The sequence below is a fragment of the Dendrobates tinctorius genome, unplaced genomic scaffold (genome assembly GCF_039654945.1).
Source record: "Dendrobates tinctorius isolate UK_male_01 unplaced genomic scaffold, ASM3965494v1 ptg000057l, whole genome shotgun sequence".
Classification (NCBI taxonomy): Eukaryota; Metazoa; Chordata; class Amphibia; order Anura; family Dendrobatidae; genus Dendrobates; species Dendrobates tinctorius.
This window is the reverse complement of record NW_027361725.1, coordinates 27,128,620-27,142,829: the sequence shown is the minus strand read 5'-3', so window position 1 is coordinate 27,142,829 and position 14,210 is coordinate 27,128,620. Positions and strand designations below refer to the sequence as shown.

At 50.0% G+C, this 14,210-nt stretch overlaps 1 protein-coding gene across 2 annotated transcripts in view; it reads right to left on the bottom strand.

Moving 5' to 3' along the window:
• The window catches only part of TMEM87A (transmembrane protein 87A), a 132,075-nt gene that overhangs the window by 92,580 nt on the left and 25,285 nt on the right, over positions 1 to 14,210 (bottom strand). For both annotated transcript variants that reach the window (XM_073577853.1, XM_073577851.1), the window contains exons 5-8: positions 10,101 to 10,151; positions 9,979 to 10,023; positions 7,955 to 8,117; positions 6,569 to 6,630 (exon numbers count right to left, since the gene is read on the bottom strand). In XM_073577853.1, coding sequence (XP_073433954.1) covers positions 6,569 to 6,630; positions 7,955 to 8,117; positions 9,979 to 10,023; positions 10,101 to 10,151 — 321 coding nt within the window. The remainder of the gene's footprint in view (positions 1 to 6,568; positions 6,631 to 7,954; positions 8,118 to 9,978; positions 10,024 to 10,100; positions 10,152 to 14,210) is intronic.

Below are 14,210 nucleotides of genomic sequence, written 5' to 3'. Positions count from 1 at the left end.
TTGGAGAATTTTTCTGCCCAGGCTCGCATCTGACGAAGCCCGAGTATGCACACTGTAATGTTTACAAAAAGTGTGCAGGCAGGCCCAGGTTGCTGCCTTGCATACCTGTTCTGCCGAAGCCTGGTGCCGAAGCGCCCACGAGGCGCCCACTGCCCGAGTAGAATGCGCCCTTACTCCAGCTGGAACTGGCGTGCCTCTAATACGGTAAGCCTCCTGAATGGTTAGGCGAATCCATCTGGCTATGGTTGACCGTGAGGCTGCGAGGTCCTTCCTGCGCCCTTCGGGGATCACAAACAACGAATCCGTCTGGCGGAAAGGTGCTGTCCTCGACACGTATCTCCTGAGAGCTCTTACCAGATCCAATGTGTGGAGCGCCTTTTCCACCCTGTGAACTGGCGCTGGACAGAAAGAAGGCAGCACAATGTCCTCATTAATATGGAACGAGGACACCACCTTTGGTAAAAAAGATGGCGGAGGCCTAAGGACTACCTTGTCCTTAAAAAAGGTCAGGAAAGGGGCTCTACAAGATAACGCTCCCAACTCCGATACTCACCTAATGGATGTTATGGCTACCAGGAACACAACCTTTCTGGATAGATATGCCAATGAAACATCCTGTAGTGGCTCAAACGGAGCCTCCTGTAGTACCGACAGGACCAGATTAAGATCCCAGGCCTCCAATGGTGCTCTGAAGGGAAGTACTAAATGAACGACCCCCTGCAGGAACGTTCTGACCTGCAAATTGGTAGCGATCTTTCGCTGAAACAGGACCGACAGGGCCGATATCTGTCTTCTAAGGGAACTTGGCGCCAAACCTGCGTCTAGGCCAGACTGAAGGAAAGCCAGTATGTTGGGCACAGAGAAGGGACAATGGCGGAACCCCGTGTTCCCGACACCACTGGAAGAAAACCTTCCAAGTGTTATAATAGATCCTTGCCGAGGCTGGCTTTCGGGCCCTTACCATTGTCGCGACTACCTCGCGCCCAAACCCCGCCTGGGTCAGCACCCAAGATTCAATGGCCACGCCGTCAAACGCAGGGCCCCTAAGTTCGGGTGGCAGATCGGTCCCTGGGACAGTAAATCTGGTCGTTCCGGTAGCCGCCATGGTACGTCTGCGATGAGCTGTACCAGATCCGCGTACCATGCCCGTCGGGGCCAATCCGGGGCCAGCAGAATTGCCGGAACCCCCTCTGTCTTGATCTTCCTGATAACCCTGGGGAGAAGTGGCAGCGGCGGGAACAAGTATGGGAGCCGAAATTGGTTCCAGAGTATCACCAATGCGTCCGCTGCGATTGCTTGCGGATCCTGAGACCGGGCGACAAACACGCCCACTTTGGCGTTCTTCCTGGAGGCCATCAAGTCCACGTCTGGTGTTCCCCAGTGCTGGCAAATCTGCTGGAACACCTCGGGATGTAGTGACCACTCACCGGCCGTGATGTCCTGGCGGCTTAGGAAATCCGCTGCCCAATTCTCGACGCCTGGAATGTGAACCGCTGAGATCATCGAGTGGGTCCTCTCGGCCCAGCGGAGCACATGTCCCACCTCGCGCATGGTTGCCCTGCTGCGTGTGCCCCCCTGGTGATTCACGTACGCCACTGCCGTGGCGTTGTCCGACTGAATCCGAATCGGGTATCCTGCTAGCACGTGTTGGAACTGCTGCAAGGCCAACCGTATTGCTCGAATCTCCAACAGATTGATAGGGAGACGAGCTTCCTGAGGCGACCACTGCCCCTGTGCCATGTGGTGGCAGAAGATTGCTCCCCAACCGGAGAGACTCGCATCGGTCGTGATCACTAACCAATGATCCGGAGGAAAGGGCTTTCCCTGCAGAAGCGACCGATCGCATGTCCACCATCGAAGGGTCTGTCGGACCTGAGAGGACAACCTGCACGGGTGATCGAGTGAGAACGGGCTCCTGTCCCAAGCCGCTAACAGGGCATGCTGCAGGGGGCGGAGATGAAACTGAGCAAACGGGATTGCTTCCATCGCTGCCACCATCCTGCCCAGGACCCCCATCCCGAATCGGATAGTATGGAGGCCTGGCTGTTGAAGTCTTCGAGCTCCCTGTCGGAGTGCCCGAGCCTTGTCCTGAGGGAGAATTACCAATCCCTGGGAGGTATTGAATATCATCCCTAGGAAAACAATCCTCTGGGCCGGCGTGAGGAATGATTTCTTCCTGTTGATCATCCATCCTAGACGAGACAAGGTATCCAGTGTGATGGTGACACTCTCCTCGCACGCTGGACGGGACGGGCCCTTTACCAGAAGGTTGTCCAGGTATGGCAACACCACAATGCCCCGGGAGTGAAGAGTGGCCATGGCGACCGCCATCACCTTCGTGAATATTCTGGGGGCCGTGGCCAAACCGAAAGGCAGCGCCACAAACTGGAAGTGCCGTCCCTCGACCGCAAACCGTAGGAATCTCTGATGCGGGGGAAAAATAGGGATGTGTAAATATGCATCCTGAACATCGATTGAGGCCAGGTATTCTCCCTTCTCCATGGAGGATATAACCGACCGGAGGGACTCCATGCGAAAATGCCTGACCCTGATGAACCTGTTTAGTAGCTTTAGGTCCAGAACCGGCCTTACCGCTCCATCCTTTTTGGGCACTGCGAACAGGTTGGAATAAAACCCTTGGGTTCTTTCGCTCCTTGGCACCGGAACGATGACCCCTTTGTGCTGCAGCACTTCGATGGCCCCCCGTAATGCCTCTGCCCGAGACCTTGACTTGGGAAGCCGGGAGGGAAAAAATCGTGTTGGCGGACTTTTTATAAACTCTATCTTGTACCCAGAAGATATCAGCTCCGTCACCCATGCGTCGCGTGCCACCGCAGCCCATATGTGACAGAACCGTTGCAGACGACCGCCAATCCTGCTGTCCTCGGGTACCGCACTTCTCGAGTCATTTTGTAGAGGGCCTCTGGGACCTGGCCCCCCTTGATCTGGGCGGACGCCCTCGCATCCTACCCAGCGGGTTGGTCCTGTAGGTGACCTGACGCTCTTTGTCATGGTTATAGCGCGCAGGAGCGGGGGTACTGGCCGTTGCCGTCCACGCGGGTGCGCGAAATGCCCGAAAACGCGCCTGAGGCTGACGAAATGGCGTCCTTGTCTTCTGTTGTGGGAGAAAACTACTTTTACCCCCTGTTGCGTCCGAAATGAGTCTATCCAATTCTTCCCCAAATAGTCGGTTACCCTGAAAGGGCAGGGAAGTCAAGGATTTTTTAGACACCGAATCAGCCCGCCACAGCCTTAACCACAAGGCTCTCCTAATGGCGATTGCGTTTGCTGCTGCAAGTGCTGCGCTATTAGCTGCATCCAAGGATGCATTAATTAGATAGTCACCCGCCATTGCGATCTGACTTGTTATCTCAGCCACCTCTGCTGGCAACTCCCTATCCTGCAGGATCTCATTTAAAGAGTCCGACCAGGCCATCATGGCTTTGGCTACCCATGTTGCCGCAAAGGAAGGGAAGAGTGCTGATCCTGATGCTTCGTATACCGAGCGCGCTAATCCCTCTATGAGCCGATCCATGGGGTCCTTGATGGCCGAACCACTAGGCACTGATAACAGGGATCTCGAGGCCAGGCGGGATACCGGGGGATCCACCGCCGGAGACTCTGCCCATTTTTTACAGAGCTCTGGCGCAAATGGATATCTTGATCCTAGCGTCTTCTGTCCTGAAAAACGCTTGTCTGGCCGTTCCCGGTGCCGCTGCACTATATCCTCGAACTCAGGATGAGTGCTGAACACTCTCCGCGGCTTCCGGGCCTTTTTAAAAGACACCTTATGCCCTGCGGTTAGGGTGACCTCATCATCAATACCCAGAGTCTGGTTGACAGCCTCAATGAGACTGTCCACCGTCTCCCGGCACCCTGGGGTGTCCAGGTCCAAGGATTCTTCCACATCCTCTGCTCGCTCCCTGAAAGGGGTGACGGCGAGCGTGATGCCACACTCGCAGATGCTGAAGCACCGGAGGGGCCTGGCGACACAGTATGGGTTCCCTTCCTATGTGCCTGCCTAGAGAGAGTGCGGCCCCTGCAGGCCTCATGTGAGGAGGCAGAACCCTCCCAACCAGGCGAGCCGTCATCTCTACCCCTATCCGGGGCCTGAAGGGTCTCAATTGCCTTTGTTAATGATGCCATAGACCGAGAGAGGGATACCGCCCACTCTGGGGGTTCCGGACCCCTGGGCTCTGCTGCGGGGGAGGGCTCCTGGGCGCGTTCGGTGACACAGGTTTCACATAATTTACTGGTCTGCGCTCGTGGGAATCTAACCCCACAGGAAACGCATGCGGCATAGAAGGATGCGTGCGCTTTACCTTTTCCAGACATACTGCTGGAAAAAGGCCAGAAAAATAAATAGATAAATAGATTCTCATATATATATATATATATATATATATATATATATATATATATATATATATATATATATATATATATATATGAGAATCTATTTATCTATTTATTTTTCTGGCCTTTTTATATATATATTTTTTTTTTTCCCTTTTTCAAGGAGGGCGAATGCGGAGGAGAGGGGAACCCTATATGCCCTAGCGTGGCCTTCAGGCCGGGGTCACACTTACCCCTCTGTAGTCCTTTTCCCGGCTCCTGCTGTGGGAGGCCCCTCCAGCTGCGTTGGTGGCGGTCTCCGGGGACTGCCGCGCTTTGCGGTAAGCTCCTGCGGCCTACCCCGGACTGCCGTCGGGGACTCCATTTTATCCGGCGCCCGCCCTGCCAGGAGGGGGGCGGCGCCGGAAGTGACGCCGACGGACGCCGCACTGAGGGCGGGACTTCCGCCCGCGGATCAGGCCGGAGCCGCGGCCTAAATTACGATACCCCCCGCCCCGGATCCTGTAACGCCGATACCGGGGACGGGGGGCGCCGAAGCGACGCCGCCTAAGACGCGCCCGGAGCGCTGCCGCCCACTTCCGCCCGCGGCCTAGGCCAAAGCCGCGGGCTAAATTAATGGCGCTACCCACCTGGGGTCCAAACGCCGGGCCCCAGCGACGTCCTCTCCTCCACCTCCTGTGCAGCCACTGCCCGCTCTGCCCCAGGTATTGGGGGGGGGGGGGTCCACCTGACTCTGCGCCCAGGGCCCTCCGCACCTGCTAGTCTCCTTCTTGGACGGTGCAGGCACCCTAACTCCGTCTGCCCTGTAGGGGCGAGGAGAGGGACCGTCCGCCGCCGTGCAGCACCGCCATCAAGCGTTGGTGGAGCAGTGGGGGCGCACAGACTAGTCTTGTGCCCGTGTGCAAGCCCATGGTTTCCATACCTAGGGGTGGACAGGGCTAAGTCTGGCATAGTGTCCCACGTCGCGGGAGAGGAGACGTGGAGGGACTCTCGCACGTAGTCGCCCATTGCTGGTTTGGGGAAATCGGATCCTTTCTATAGGATGCGTTGCCCCTTCTCGTCTTCAAAAAATAACAAACACGAAAAATAGATGTCTGGGGAAAAGTCCCAGAGGTGTCCCTCGGTGCGGGAAAGGATACGCGGAGCGATGCTCAACGCGTGCTCGCCCGTTGATGGTTTGGGGAGATCGGACCCTTTCTATAGGATCCGTCGCCCCTATCTCCTCTTCATAGTGAGAACCGAAAAAGAAACCTAGTCTGGAGAAACCAGACTGCGTGTGCCTCCAAAGACACTAAGCAAAAAACTGGTTTCCGCCCGCTATAGGGGCGAGGGTGTATGCGGTGGAGGAGGAGCTAACTTGTTTTTTGTATGCCTAGTGTCAGCCTCCAGACGGCAGTAGCACACACCCACAGTCTCTGTGTCCCCCAATGAGACGAAGGAGAAATTAAAGATATGTGTCTTAGAAAAAAAGCAACACAAATCAGATTTGTTTTTTATCTGCTTTTGTAACTTCTGAATTTTTTAATCAAATAAATCCAAACAAGTTCGGTATCTTTGCAATCGTACTGCCCTAACCTAGAGAATCATGCTGTCAAGTCAGTTTTGACATACAATGTATCAGATTAAAACAAAAGAAAAAAAAAAAAAAGGAATGGAGGAATTGCAATTTTTCCACTACTTCGTCCCACTTGGAATTTTACCATATTTTTCAGTACACACCACGGTATAGTAAAATTCATTGTGTTGAAATGGGGGAGGGGGGGGGGGGTCTCCACAGAACCCACATATGTTCAACTTTAATGATTTCAGAAAGAGAATGGTTCAGGAGAAGGGAAATACGTGTTAGGACCCTGCCATTGGAACAAGCTCACTTTCCGTGGGTCTCAATTAACTCATTTTGGATTCCCCCTTGAAATAATGACTGGCCTATATAAGCCTATATTTTAGCTGGCTGAATGGGAGAGGAGAATTAGCATAGTGCTCTAGACCCAATTTAAAGTTATTTAGGGCCATAAATCTAAACCTGACAGGGACACAAGGGGTATGATAGAAATGCAGGGAAATGGCAGAACAGGGGCATTGTGTTGGTTTGGGGGGGACAATGCAGGTGACAGGTTCCCATTATTATAGCTGATCTAGTCATCACAGGCTGTAAACAGACAAGGGTTTTATAACTGCACATTATACCAAACACTTTCCACAATTTACTTACGATCATGCGCGGATAGTCAGCGGGAGACAAGTATTCATATGGGCCTTTCACTTTAATTTGCACTGCAGGAAAGCAAAGCACCCAACGTCAGCACTGTAGGAAATGCTTTTATACAACTGAATTCTATGTTTTTCTCCATTCTAACTTAACAGCATATTTACTAATGAATACATGCTCCCTTCACACAAAAGAATGACCATGGTAAAGCTGCAAGTCACTGAGATGCAAGTTTTTAATTTTTACAGTTTTTCACATTGACTAAGAGAAGTTACCACTAGGGATGAGCCGACCCGTAGAAGTTCGGATTCGTCAGGTTCAGCTGAACTTTAGTGCCAAGATTGGTTCGGGTACCAGAACAAGAACCTGAAGCCCATTGAAAACAATCGGGAACCAATCTCGCTATCTCATTAAAACGGACAACCGGAAGAAGTCCATGTTCGGAATTTAGCATCGGACACTTAGTGTCCTGTACAAACCCCGAACTTTTAAGTTCTGGTTTGCTCGCTTCTAGTTACAACCCCATTTTACCACCCCTGCTTTTAAATACTATCAGTCAGAGACTTTGATTAACAGGAAACATTTCCTTTTTTTTTTTTTTTTACCAGGGGCAGTGAAAGAGAATCACCACCACACAGGGGTACAATAGTTTTAATGTTGAAAGAGAATCTGTCAGGAGATTTTTGATACCTTATCTGAAAGCAACATGATGAAGGAAAACAGACCCTGATTCCTGCGATGTGTCTCTTAGTTTACTGGGTGCAGCAGTTCTGACACAATCAGTTTTTAGACAGAGAATGAAGAAGAGCTCAGAAAGCTGCCACCGCCCACATCAGATTTTTATGTACATTGTCTATTGACAGTGAGCTGCTTAGCAGAAGAGGGGTTGAGGTCATACCAGGGCTCATCTTCCCTAGAGTCCAGGCGTGCTAGTCTCCTCCTGATAAAACATTCATTGTATGGAAACCGCAGCACAAAGCCTAATAAGTGACACTTCTCTGAAATATGTGCCTCAGACTCTACCTTACACTGTCCTCATATTATACAGCAAAAACCCGCTGAAAGATTCCCTTTAAAAATCTTTATTTGGAGTTGAAAGTAAAGTTTCTTCATAATAGGAAGTACTTGGCAATCACTCAAAAAGGTTTTTTTTTTCTCGTTCAAGATAGGAACAATCCAATACTACGTGGAAAAAAAAAGCGTGAGTCCGAAAAGAGGCTGCAGTGTTGGCAGTGGAAAATTAGTTATTGAGCATTAGAGTTAAAATTGATCCTATGTTTTAATATTGCACACATGAAATGGTGTTAATTTTGAGATGAGGACTTCCAGCTTGTGTTTGGTAGCAGAACTGACTGTCTGATCTGTGGAGTATATACAATGTCCTCTTACTGGTTAAAGGCAGGTCCGTGGAACCATTGGGCACAGCAGAACCATCATGCACGTCCTTCTTTGTCATTGGACCCGAGTCTGGAGTCAGAGGGGCTGAGAAGTTCACTTGTACAATGAAGAGGTATGGCCCATCCTGCCAAGTCTTCTCTGCTGCATTTGGAGTCTAATTCAAATATTAAAATTAAGTTAAAGTCTTATACAAAAGCTAGAAACAAATAAAAATGACATTTAACAAGGGGGTAACTGCATTCAGAGGCCTGTCACCACTGCTAGTAAATACTTACATTATACATTCATTCGCTCATGTCTGCAGTAGGACGTGAATCAACGTCCTGGGAAGGGGCTCGAGGGAGAGCTCCCTCCACACGCATAGATATACATTACACAGCCGGCATCATTCTCTGAAAGCGAACCTGTCACCTGAAAAACACTATTAGGGTGTGCGCACATGTTGCGGGTTCTGCTGCAGATCCGCAGCGATTTTGGGCCAGTTTCTGCTGCGTTGTACAGTATCATTGTAATCAAATGCAAAACAAAAAAATGCAGTGCACATGCTGCAGATTTTTCCGCGCGGATTTGCTGCGGTTTTAAATCCGCAGCATGTCACTTCTTTGTGCGGAATCCGCAGCGGTTTGACACCTGCTCCATGATCAGGTGTCAAAACGCAGGGGAAAACTGCAGGCTAATCCGCAGGTAAAACGCAGGTCTTTTGCCCTGCGGATTTAGCAAAATCCGCAGCAGAATCCACAACGTGTGCACACAGCCTTAACCTGCAGATATGGGGTTAATCTGCAGGGTAATAGAGTTCTGGACCTGCCCAGTGCCGACACTTAGAACTACAACGCCGTCAGGAAATTAACATTATTCCTCCCAGCAGCGTTCCGGTTCCAGTCACCACACTAAGTATAGAAAGCGGCAGCTGTAACCACACTGACTGCCAGCAGGATCAGCATTAGGGCTGGCAGAGGGCAGTTACAGCCACCGCTCTCTATACACAGGGGTCAGTGACAAACTGCGCCAGCAGCGACCTCGTGACTGAAACGCGAACACTACTGGGAGGAATAAAGTTCATTTTCTCCCAGCATTGTGGGTGTAGGTACCAGCACTGGGCAGGTCCAGAACGCTTTTAACCTGCAGATTAATCCCATATCTGCAGGTTACTAACAATTTTTTTTTTTTCAGGTAACAGGTTCCTTTTAACAGCCACAGCTGGAGCCAAGTTGCCGCACAAACAATTCTCATCTCTCGAGATCTTGCTGCCGAGATCTCCATCTGCGCATGCGCCGCACCCGGCGGCCATTTTCTCGGAGACCACCACATCGCAGCAATGGATATGTGGGGCCTCCGAGCTTTCACAAGATGCCGTCAGAACCACCTGAACGACAGAGCACCAATGCCGAACCAACTGCACCAGCCTGGGATGGGATTTCCCAGAGGCCACCGCATCTCAGTATTGGATATGCGGGGCCTCCAGGCTTTCACAAGATACCGGGTGGAGCCACACGCACCATTGCCGAACCTGCCACACCAGCCTGGGATGGGATTTCCCAGAGGCCACCGCAACCGCGGCACCAGCCTGGGATGGGAGTCATATAGCTGGACCACCGAACATCTCCTGTGACCCCACTCCACCAGTGCTGTTAATTTCACCCCCCCCCCTCCCGGGTAAACTGAATTCGGACTGTAAGGTGGAACCCCATTTGACACATTTTTTTTTTCCTTACTTTCCTCCTGAAAATTTGGGGTGCTTTTTCTGGTACGAAGCGTCCAATAGTCCGAAAAATACAGTATTTCACACACAGAACAAAAAAGAAAAAAAAAATCTCAACTGAAACTGCCCCATTAAATAACATTGCTCCAAGGGCTTTTTTTTTTTTTTTTTTTTTTTAACTGACCGCAATCGTATCAACAATAGTCAGTTGTCAATTTATTCATACACTTTTAGTAGGAACAACAGAGGAACGACATGACGCCAAGGAGTGAATAAAAGGAGTAGACTTACACACTTGCTCTCAAATACTTGCCTTTTCATCAGGACAAATTGTAGTATTAATGGTGATCACTTTTTTCTAGGGAAAGAATGTAGCAGTTATATAAACAGTCTAGATGGCGAAGAATAACAACAATTAGAATAAAACAATCTTACCTCCGTCATGCTGTCATCTACTACCACTGGCAGACTTTCTTTACATTGGATCTAGAAAATCAACAGAAATTAATGTCGGTCACTGGGAAAAAAAAAAAGAAGAAAATTATAGGGAACACGACAGTGACTCTGTGCATTTTGTGAGCAAACGTTCACATCACCAAAAATAAAATGTCACTTCCAAAGAAGCTTTAATCCCTTTACCCCCAAGGGTGGTTTGCACGTTAATGACAGGGTCAATTTTTACAATTATTATTATTTATTATTATTATAGCACCATTTATTCCGTGGCGCTTTACATGTGAGGAGGGGTATACATAATACATACAAGTACAGTAATCTTAAACAATACAAGTCACGACTGGTACAGGATGAGAGAGGACCCTGCCCGTGAGGGCTCACAATCTACAACGGGATGGGTGGGGATACAGTAGGCGAGGGTAGAGCTGGTCGTGCAGCGGTTTGGTGGATCGGTGGTTACTGCAAGTTGTAGGCTTGTCGGAAGAGGTAGGTCTTCAAGTTCTTTTTGAAGGTTTCCATGGTAGGCGAGAGTCTGATATGTTGTGGTAGAGAGTTCCAGAGTAGAGGGGATGTGCGGGAGAAATCTTGTATGCGATTGTGGGAAGAGGAAATAAGTGGGGAGTACAGAAGGAGATCTTGTGAGGATCGGAGGTTTCGTGCAGGTAAGTACCGGGAGACTAGGTCACAGATGTACGGAGGACTCAGGTTGTGGATGGCTTTGTATGTCATGTTTAGGGTTTTGAACTGGAGTCTCTGGATAATGGGGAGCCAGTGCAGGGATTGAGAGAGGGGAGAGGCCGGGGAATAGCGGGGGGACAGGTGGATTAGTCGGGCTGCAGAGTTAAGAATAGATTGGAGGGGTGCGAGAGTGTTAGAGGGGAGGCCACAGAGCAGGAGGTTGCAGCAGTCAAGGCGGGAGATGATGAGGGCATGGACTAGGGTTTTTGCAGATTCTTGGTTGAGGAATGTACGGATCCGTGAAATATTTTTGACTTGAAGTCGGCAGGAAGCGGAAAGGGCTTGGATATGTGGTTTGAAGGAGAGATCAGTGTCAAGGATAACCCCGAGGCAGCGAGCTTGTGAGTCTGGAGCGGGCAGCCGTTTACTTTAATGGATAGGTCTGTTGGGGGGGGGGGGGGGGGGGGGTCACGTGAGATGGGCGAAAGATGATTAATTCTGTTTTGTCCATATTAAAGTTTTAGAACTCTAACGGAGAAGGATGAAATAGCAGACAGACATTGAGGGATTCTGTTTAGTAGGGAGGTGACATCTGGTCCAGAGATGTAGATCTGTGTGTCATCAGCATAGAGATACTGAAAGCCATGAGATTCTATGAGCTGTCCGAGACCAAAGGTGTAAATGGAGAAGAGCAGGGGCCCTAGGACTGAACCTTGCGGGACTCCGACAGATAGGGGGCGAGGTGAGGAGGTGGTGTGCAAATGGGAGACGCTGAATGTCCGGTCTGCTAGGTATGACGCAATCCAAGATAGGGCCAAGTCTGTGATACCAAGAGATGAGAGGGTCTGTAGTAATAGGGAATGGTCCACTGTGTCAAAGGCAGAGGACAGGTCCAGGAGGAGGAGGACAGAGTAGTGTCGCTTGGCCTTGGCAGCTAGTAGGTCATTGGTGACCTTAGGGCAGTTTCAGTGGAGTGGTGTGGCCGGAAGCCAGATTGCAAGTGGTCAAGGAGGGAGCAAGAAGAGAGGTGGGAGGATAGTTCAAGATGGACATGTTGTTCCAGTAGTTTTGAGGCATAGGGGAGAAGTGATATAGGGCGATAGCTAGATACAGAGGATGGGTCAAGAGAGGGCTTTTTGAGGATAGGTGTGATTGAGGCATGTTTAAAGCTTGAGGGGAAAACACCAGTTGTTAGTGATAGGTTGAAGAGATGGGTTAGGGTTGGGATGAAGACTGTGGTGAGGTTTGGGATGAAGTGGGATGGGATCGGGTCAAGTGCACAGGTAGTGAGATATGATGTTGAGAGTAGAGTGGAGAGTCGATCTTCTGTAATGGTGAAGTTGGTTTTGGGGGAGGAGGGCAGGGCAGGTAGGAGAAAGGGCACTGGGGGTTGTTGACTAAAACTGTCTCTGATGTTATCAATCTTCTCCTTGAAAAATGAGGCAAAGTCTTCAGCTGAGATGAGTGGAGAGGGAGGAGGTTCTGGGGGGCGGAGGAGAGAATTGAAGGTGTTGAATAACTGTTTAGGGTTGTGAGACAGGGAGGATATGAGAGATGAGAAGTAGGTTTGTTTTGCTGCAGCGAGTGTGGCCTTGAAAGTAGTGAGGGACTGTTTGAATGTAATGAAGTCCTCATTGGAGTGGGATTTTTCATTCTCCGCTCAGCAGCCCTGGAAGCCCGCCTCAGTTCTTTGGTCAGACTGGTGTGCCAGTGCTGTCTGTTGATTTTGCGAGTTTTGGTATGTTTGAGAGGGGCAACTGATTCCAAAGCTACAGCTATTGTGGTGTTATATAGAGCGGCAGCGGCATCCGCATTGTGTAGGGAACTTATGTCTGTAAGAGGGAGGAGGGATTCAGACAGTGAGTGTAGATTGAGGTGTTGAAGATTTCTGCGAGGGTGTGCGAGTTTTTGAGGTGGGGATTGTGGACCTGAGGAAAGGGAAGAGAATGTAAGTAGGTTGTGGTCAGAGAGAGGAAGAGGTGAGTTAGAGAGGCTAGATAGGGAGCAGAGGCGGGTGAAGATGAGGTCCAGCGTGTGGCCATCTATGTGAGTGGCTGCAGAAGACCATTGAGTGAGGCCGAAGGAGGAAGTGAGAGATAGAAGTTTAGTGGCAGCTGAGAGGGAAGTGTCAATGGGGATGTTGAAGTCGCCCAAGATGATAGTGGGGATATCAGTGGAAAGGAAATGGAGTAGCCAGGTGGTGAAGTGGTCAAAGAAGGTGGTGGCTGACCCTGGAGGGCGGTATATGACAGCTAGTTGGAGGTTGGAGGGGGAGTAGATGCGCACAGAGTGCACCTCGAAGGAAGGGAGGGTAACAGAGGGCGGCAGTGGGATTGTGGTGAAGGAGCAGTTATCTGACAGGAGAAAACCAACTCCTCCACCATGCTTGCAGCTGGGGCGGGGGGTGTGGGAAAGGTGGAATCCACCATATGAGAGTGCAGCAGGAGAGGCTGTGTCAGAGGAGGTGAGCCAGGTTTCGGTGATGGCGAGGAAGGAAAGTTTGTTAGTAATAAAAAGAACATGGATGAAAGAAAGTTAGTTGCAGACAGAGCGAGCGTTCCACAGAGCTCCTGTTAGTGGGACTGGGGAAGCTGGGGCTGGGCGAATGTGTATAAGGTTGGCGTGGTTACGGAAAGTTGTGATTGGGTGTGGATGGGAGGTAGAAATGACTGTGGGAATGTGGTGAGGAGGACCAGGATTTGGAGAGATATCGCCGGCAGTGAGGAGGAGCAGAGAGAGTGTTAGCAGGTGGAAGCAGGAGAGGGCATGAGGGGGCTGTCTGTGTTTGGAGACAGAGGATTGTATGTTGAGGAACAGATCTGAGGAAGAGGCGAGATGGATTGGAAGGATTGAAGAAGAGATGAACAGTTCCTTACTAGGTGTAGGGATTAGTGGGGTTATCAGAAAGTGAAGGATTATAGGGGTTAGAGTGGAAACAAACATTGTTTACAGTGACTCTTTCCAGTTACCTTCTGTTCCAATTCTGGATTAATTAATATTTTCATATCTAACACTTTTAAGATACATACTTTAGGATACACACTGCAGACTTGTGCTATGCAATATATGTGCTACAAAGTGCATTCAGGTGTGAAGCTGAGGAGTGGTCTGTGCTCCTCTTGGTCAGATAATTAAGAGTGGACCAGATGCATATGATCAAGCCAAAGTAAACAAGGTCATAAATGATACTGGGGTAAAGCAGGGGGTTAGTTGAGAGACATACCAAGTGAATGCTATGTGCAGAGGTAAGAAGTCTTTGTGGAAAGCTGAGTGACGTACCAAGTGAATGCTATGTGCAGAGGTAAGAAGTCTTTGTGGAAAGCTGAGTGACGTACCAAGTGAATGCTATGTGCAGAGGTAAGAAGTCTTTGTGGAAAGCGGAGTAACCACTGTCCCTTCATGAGGTAATAA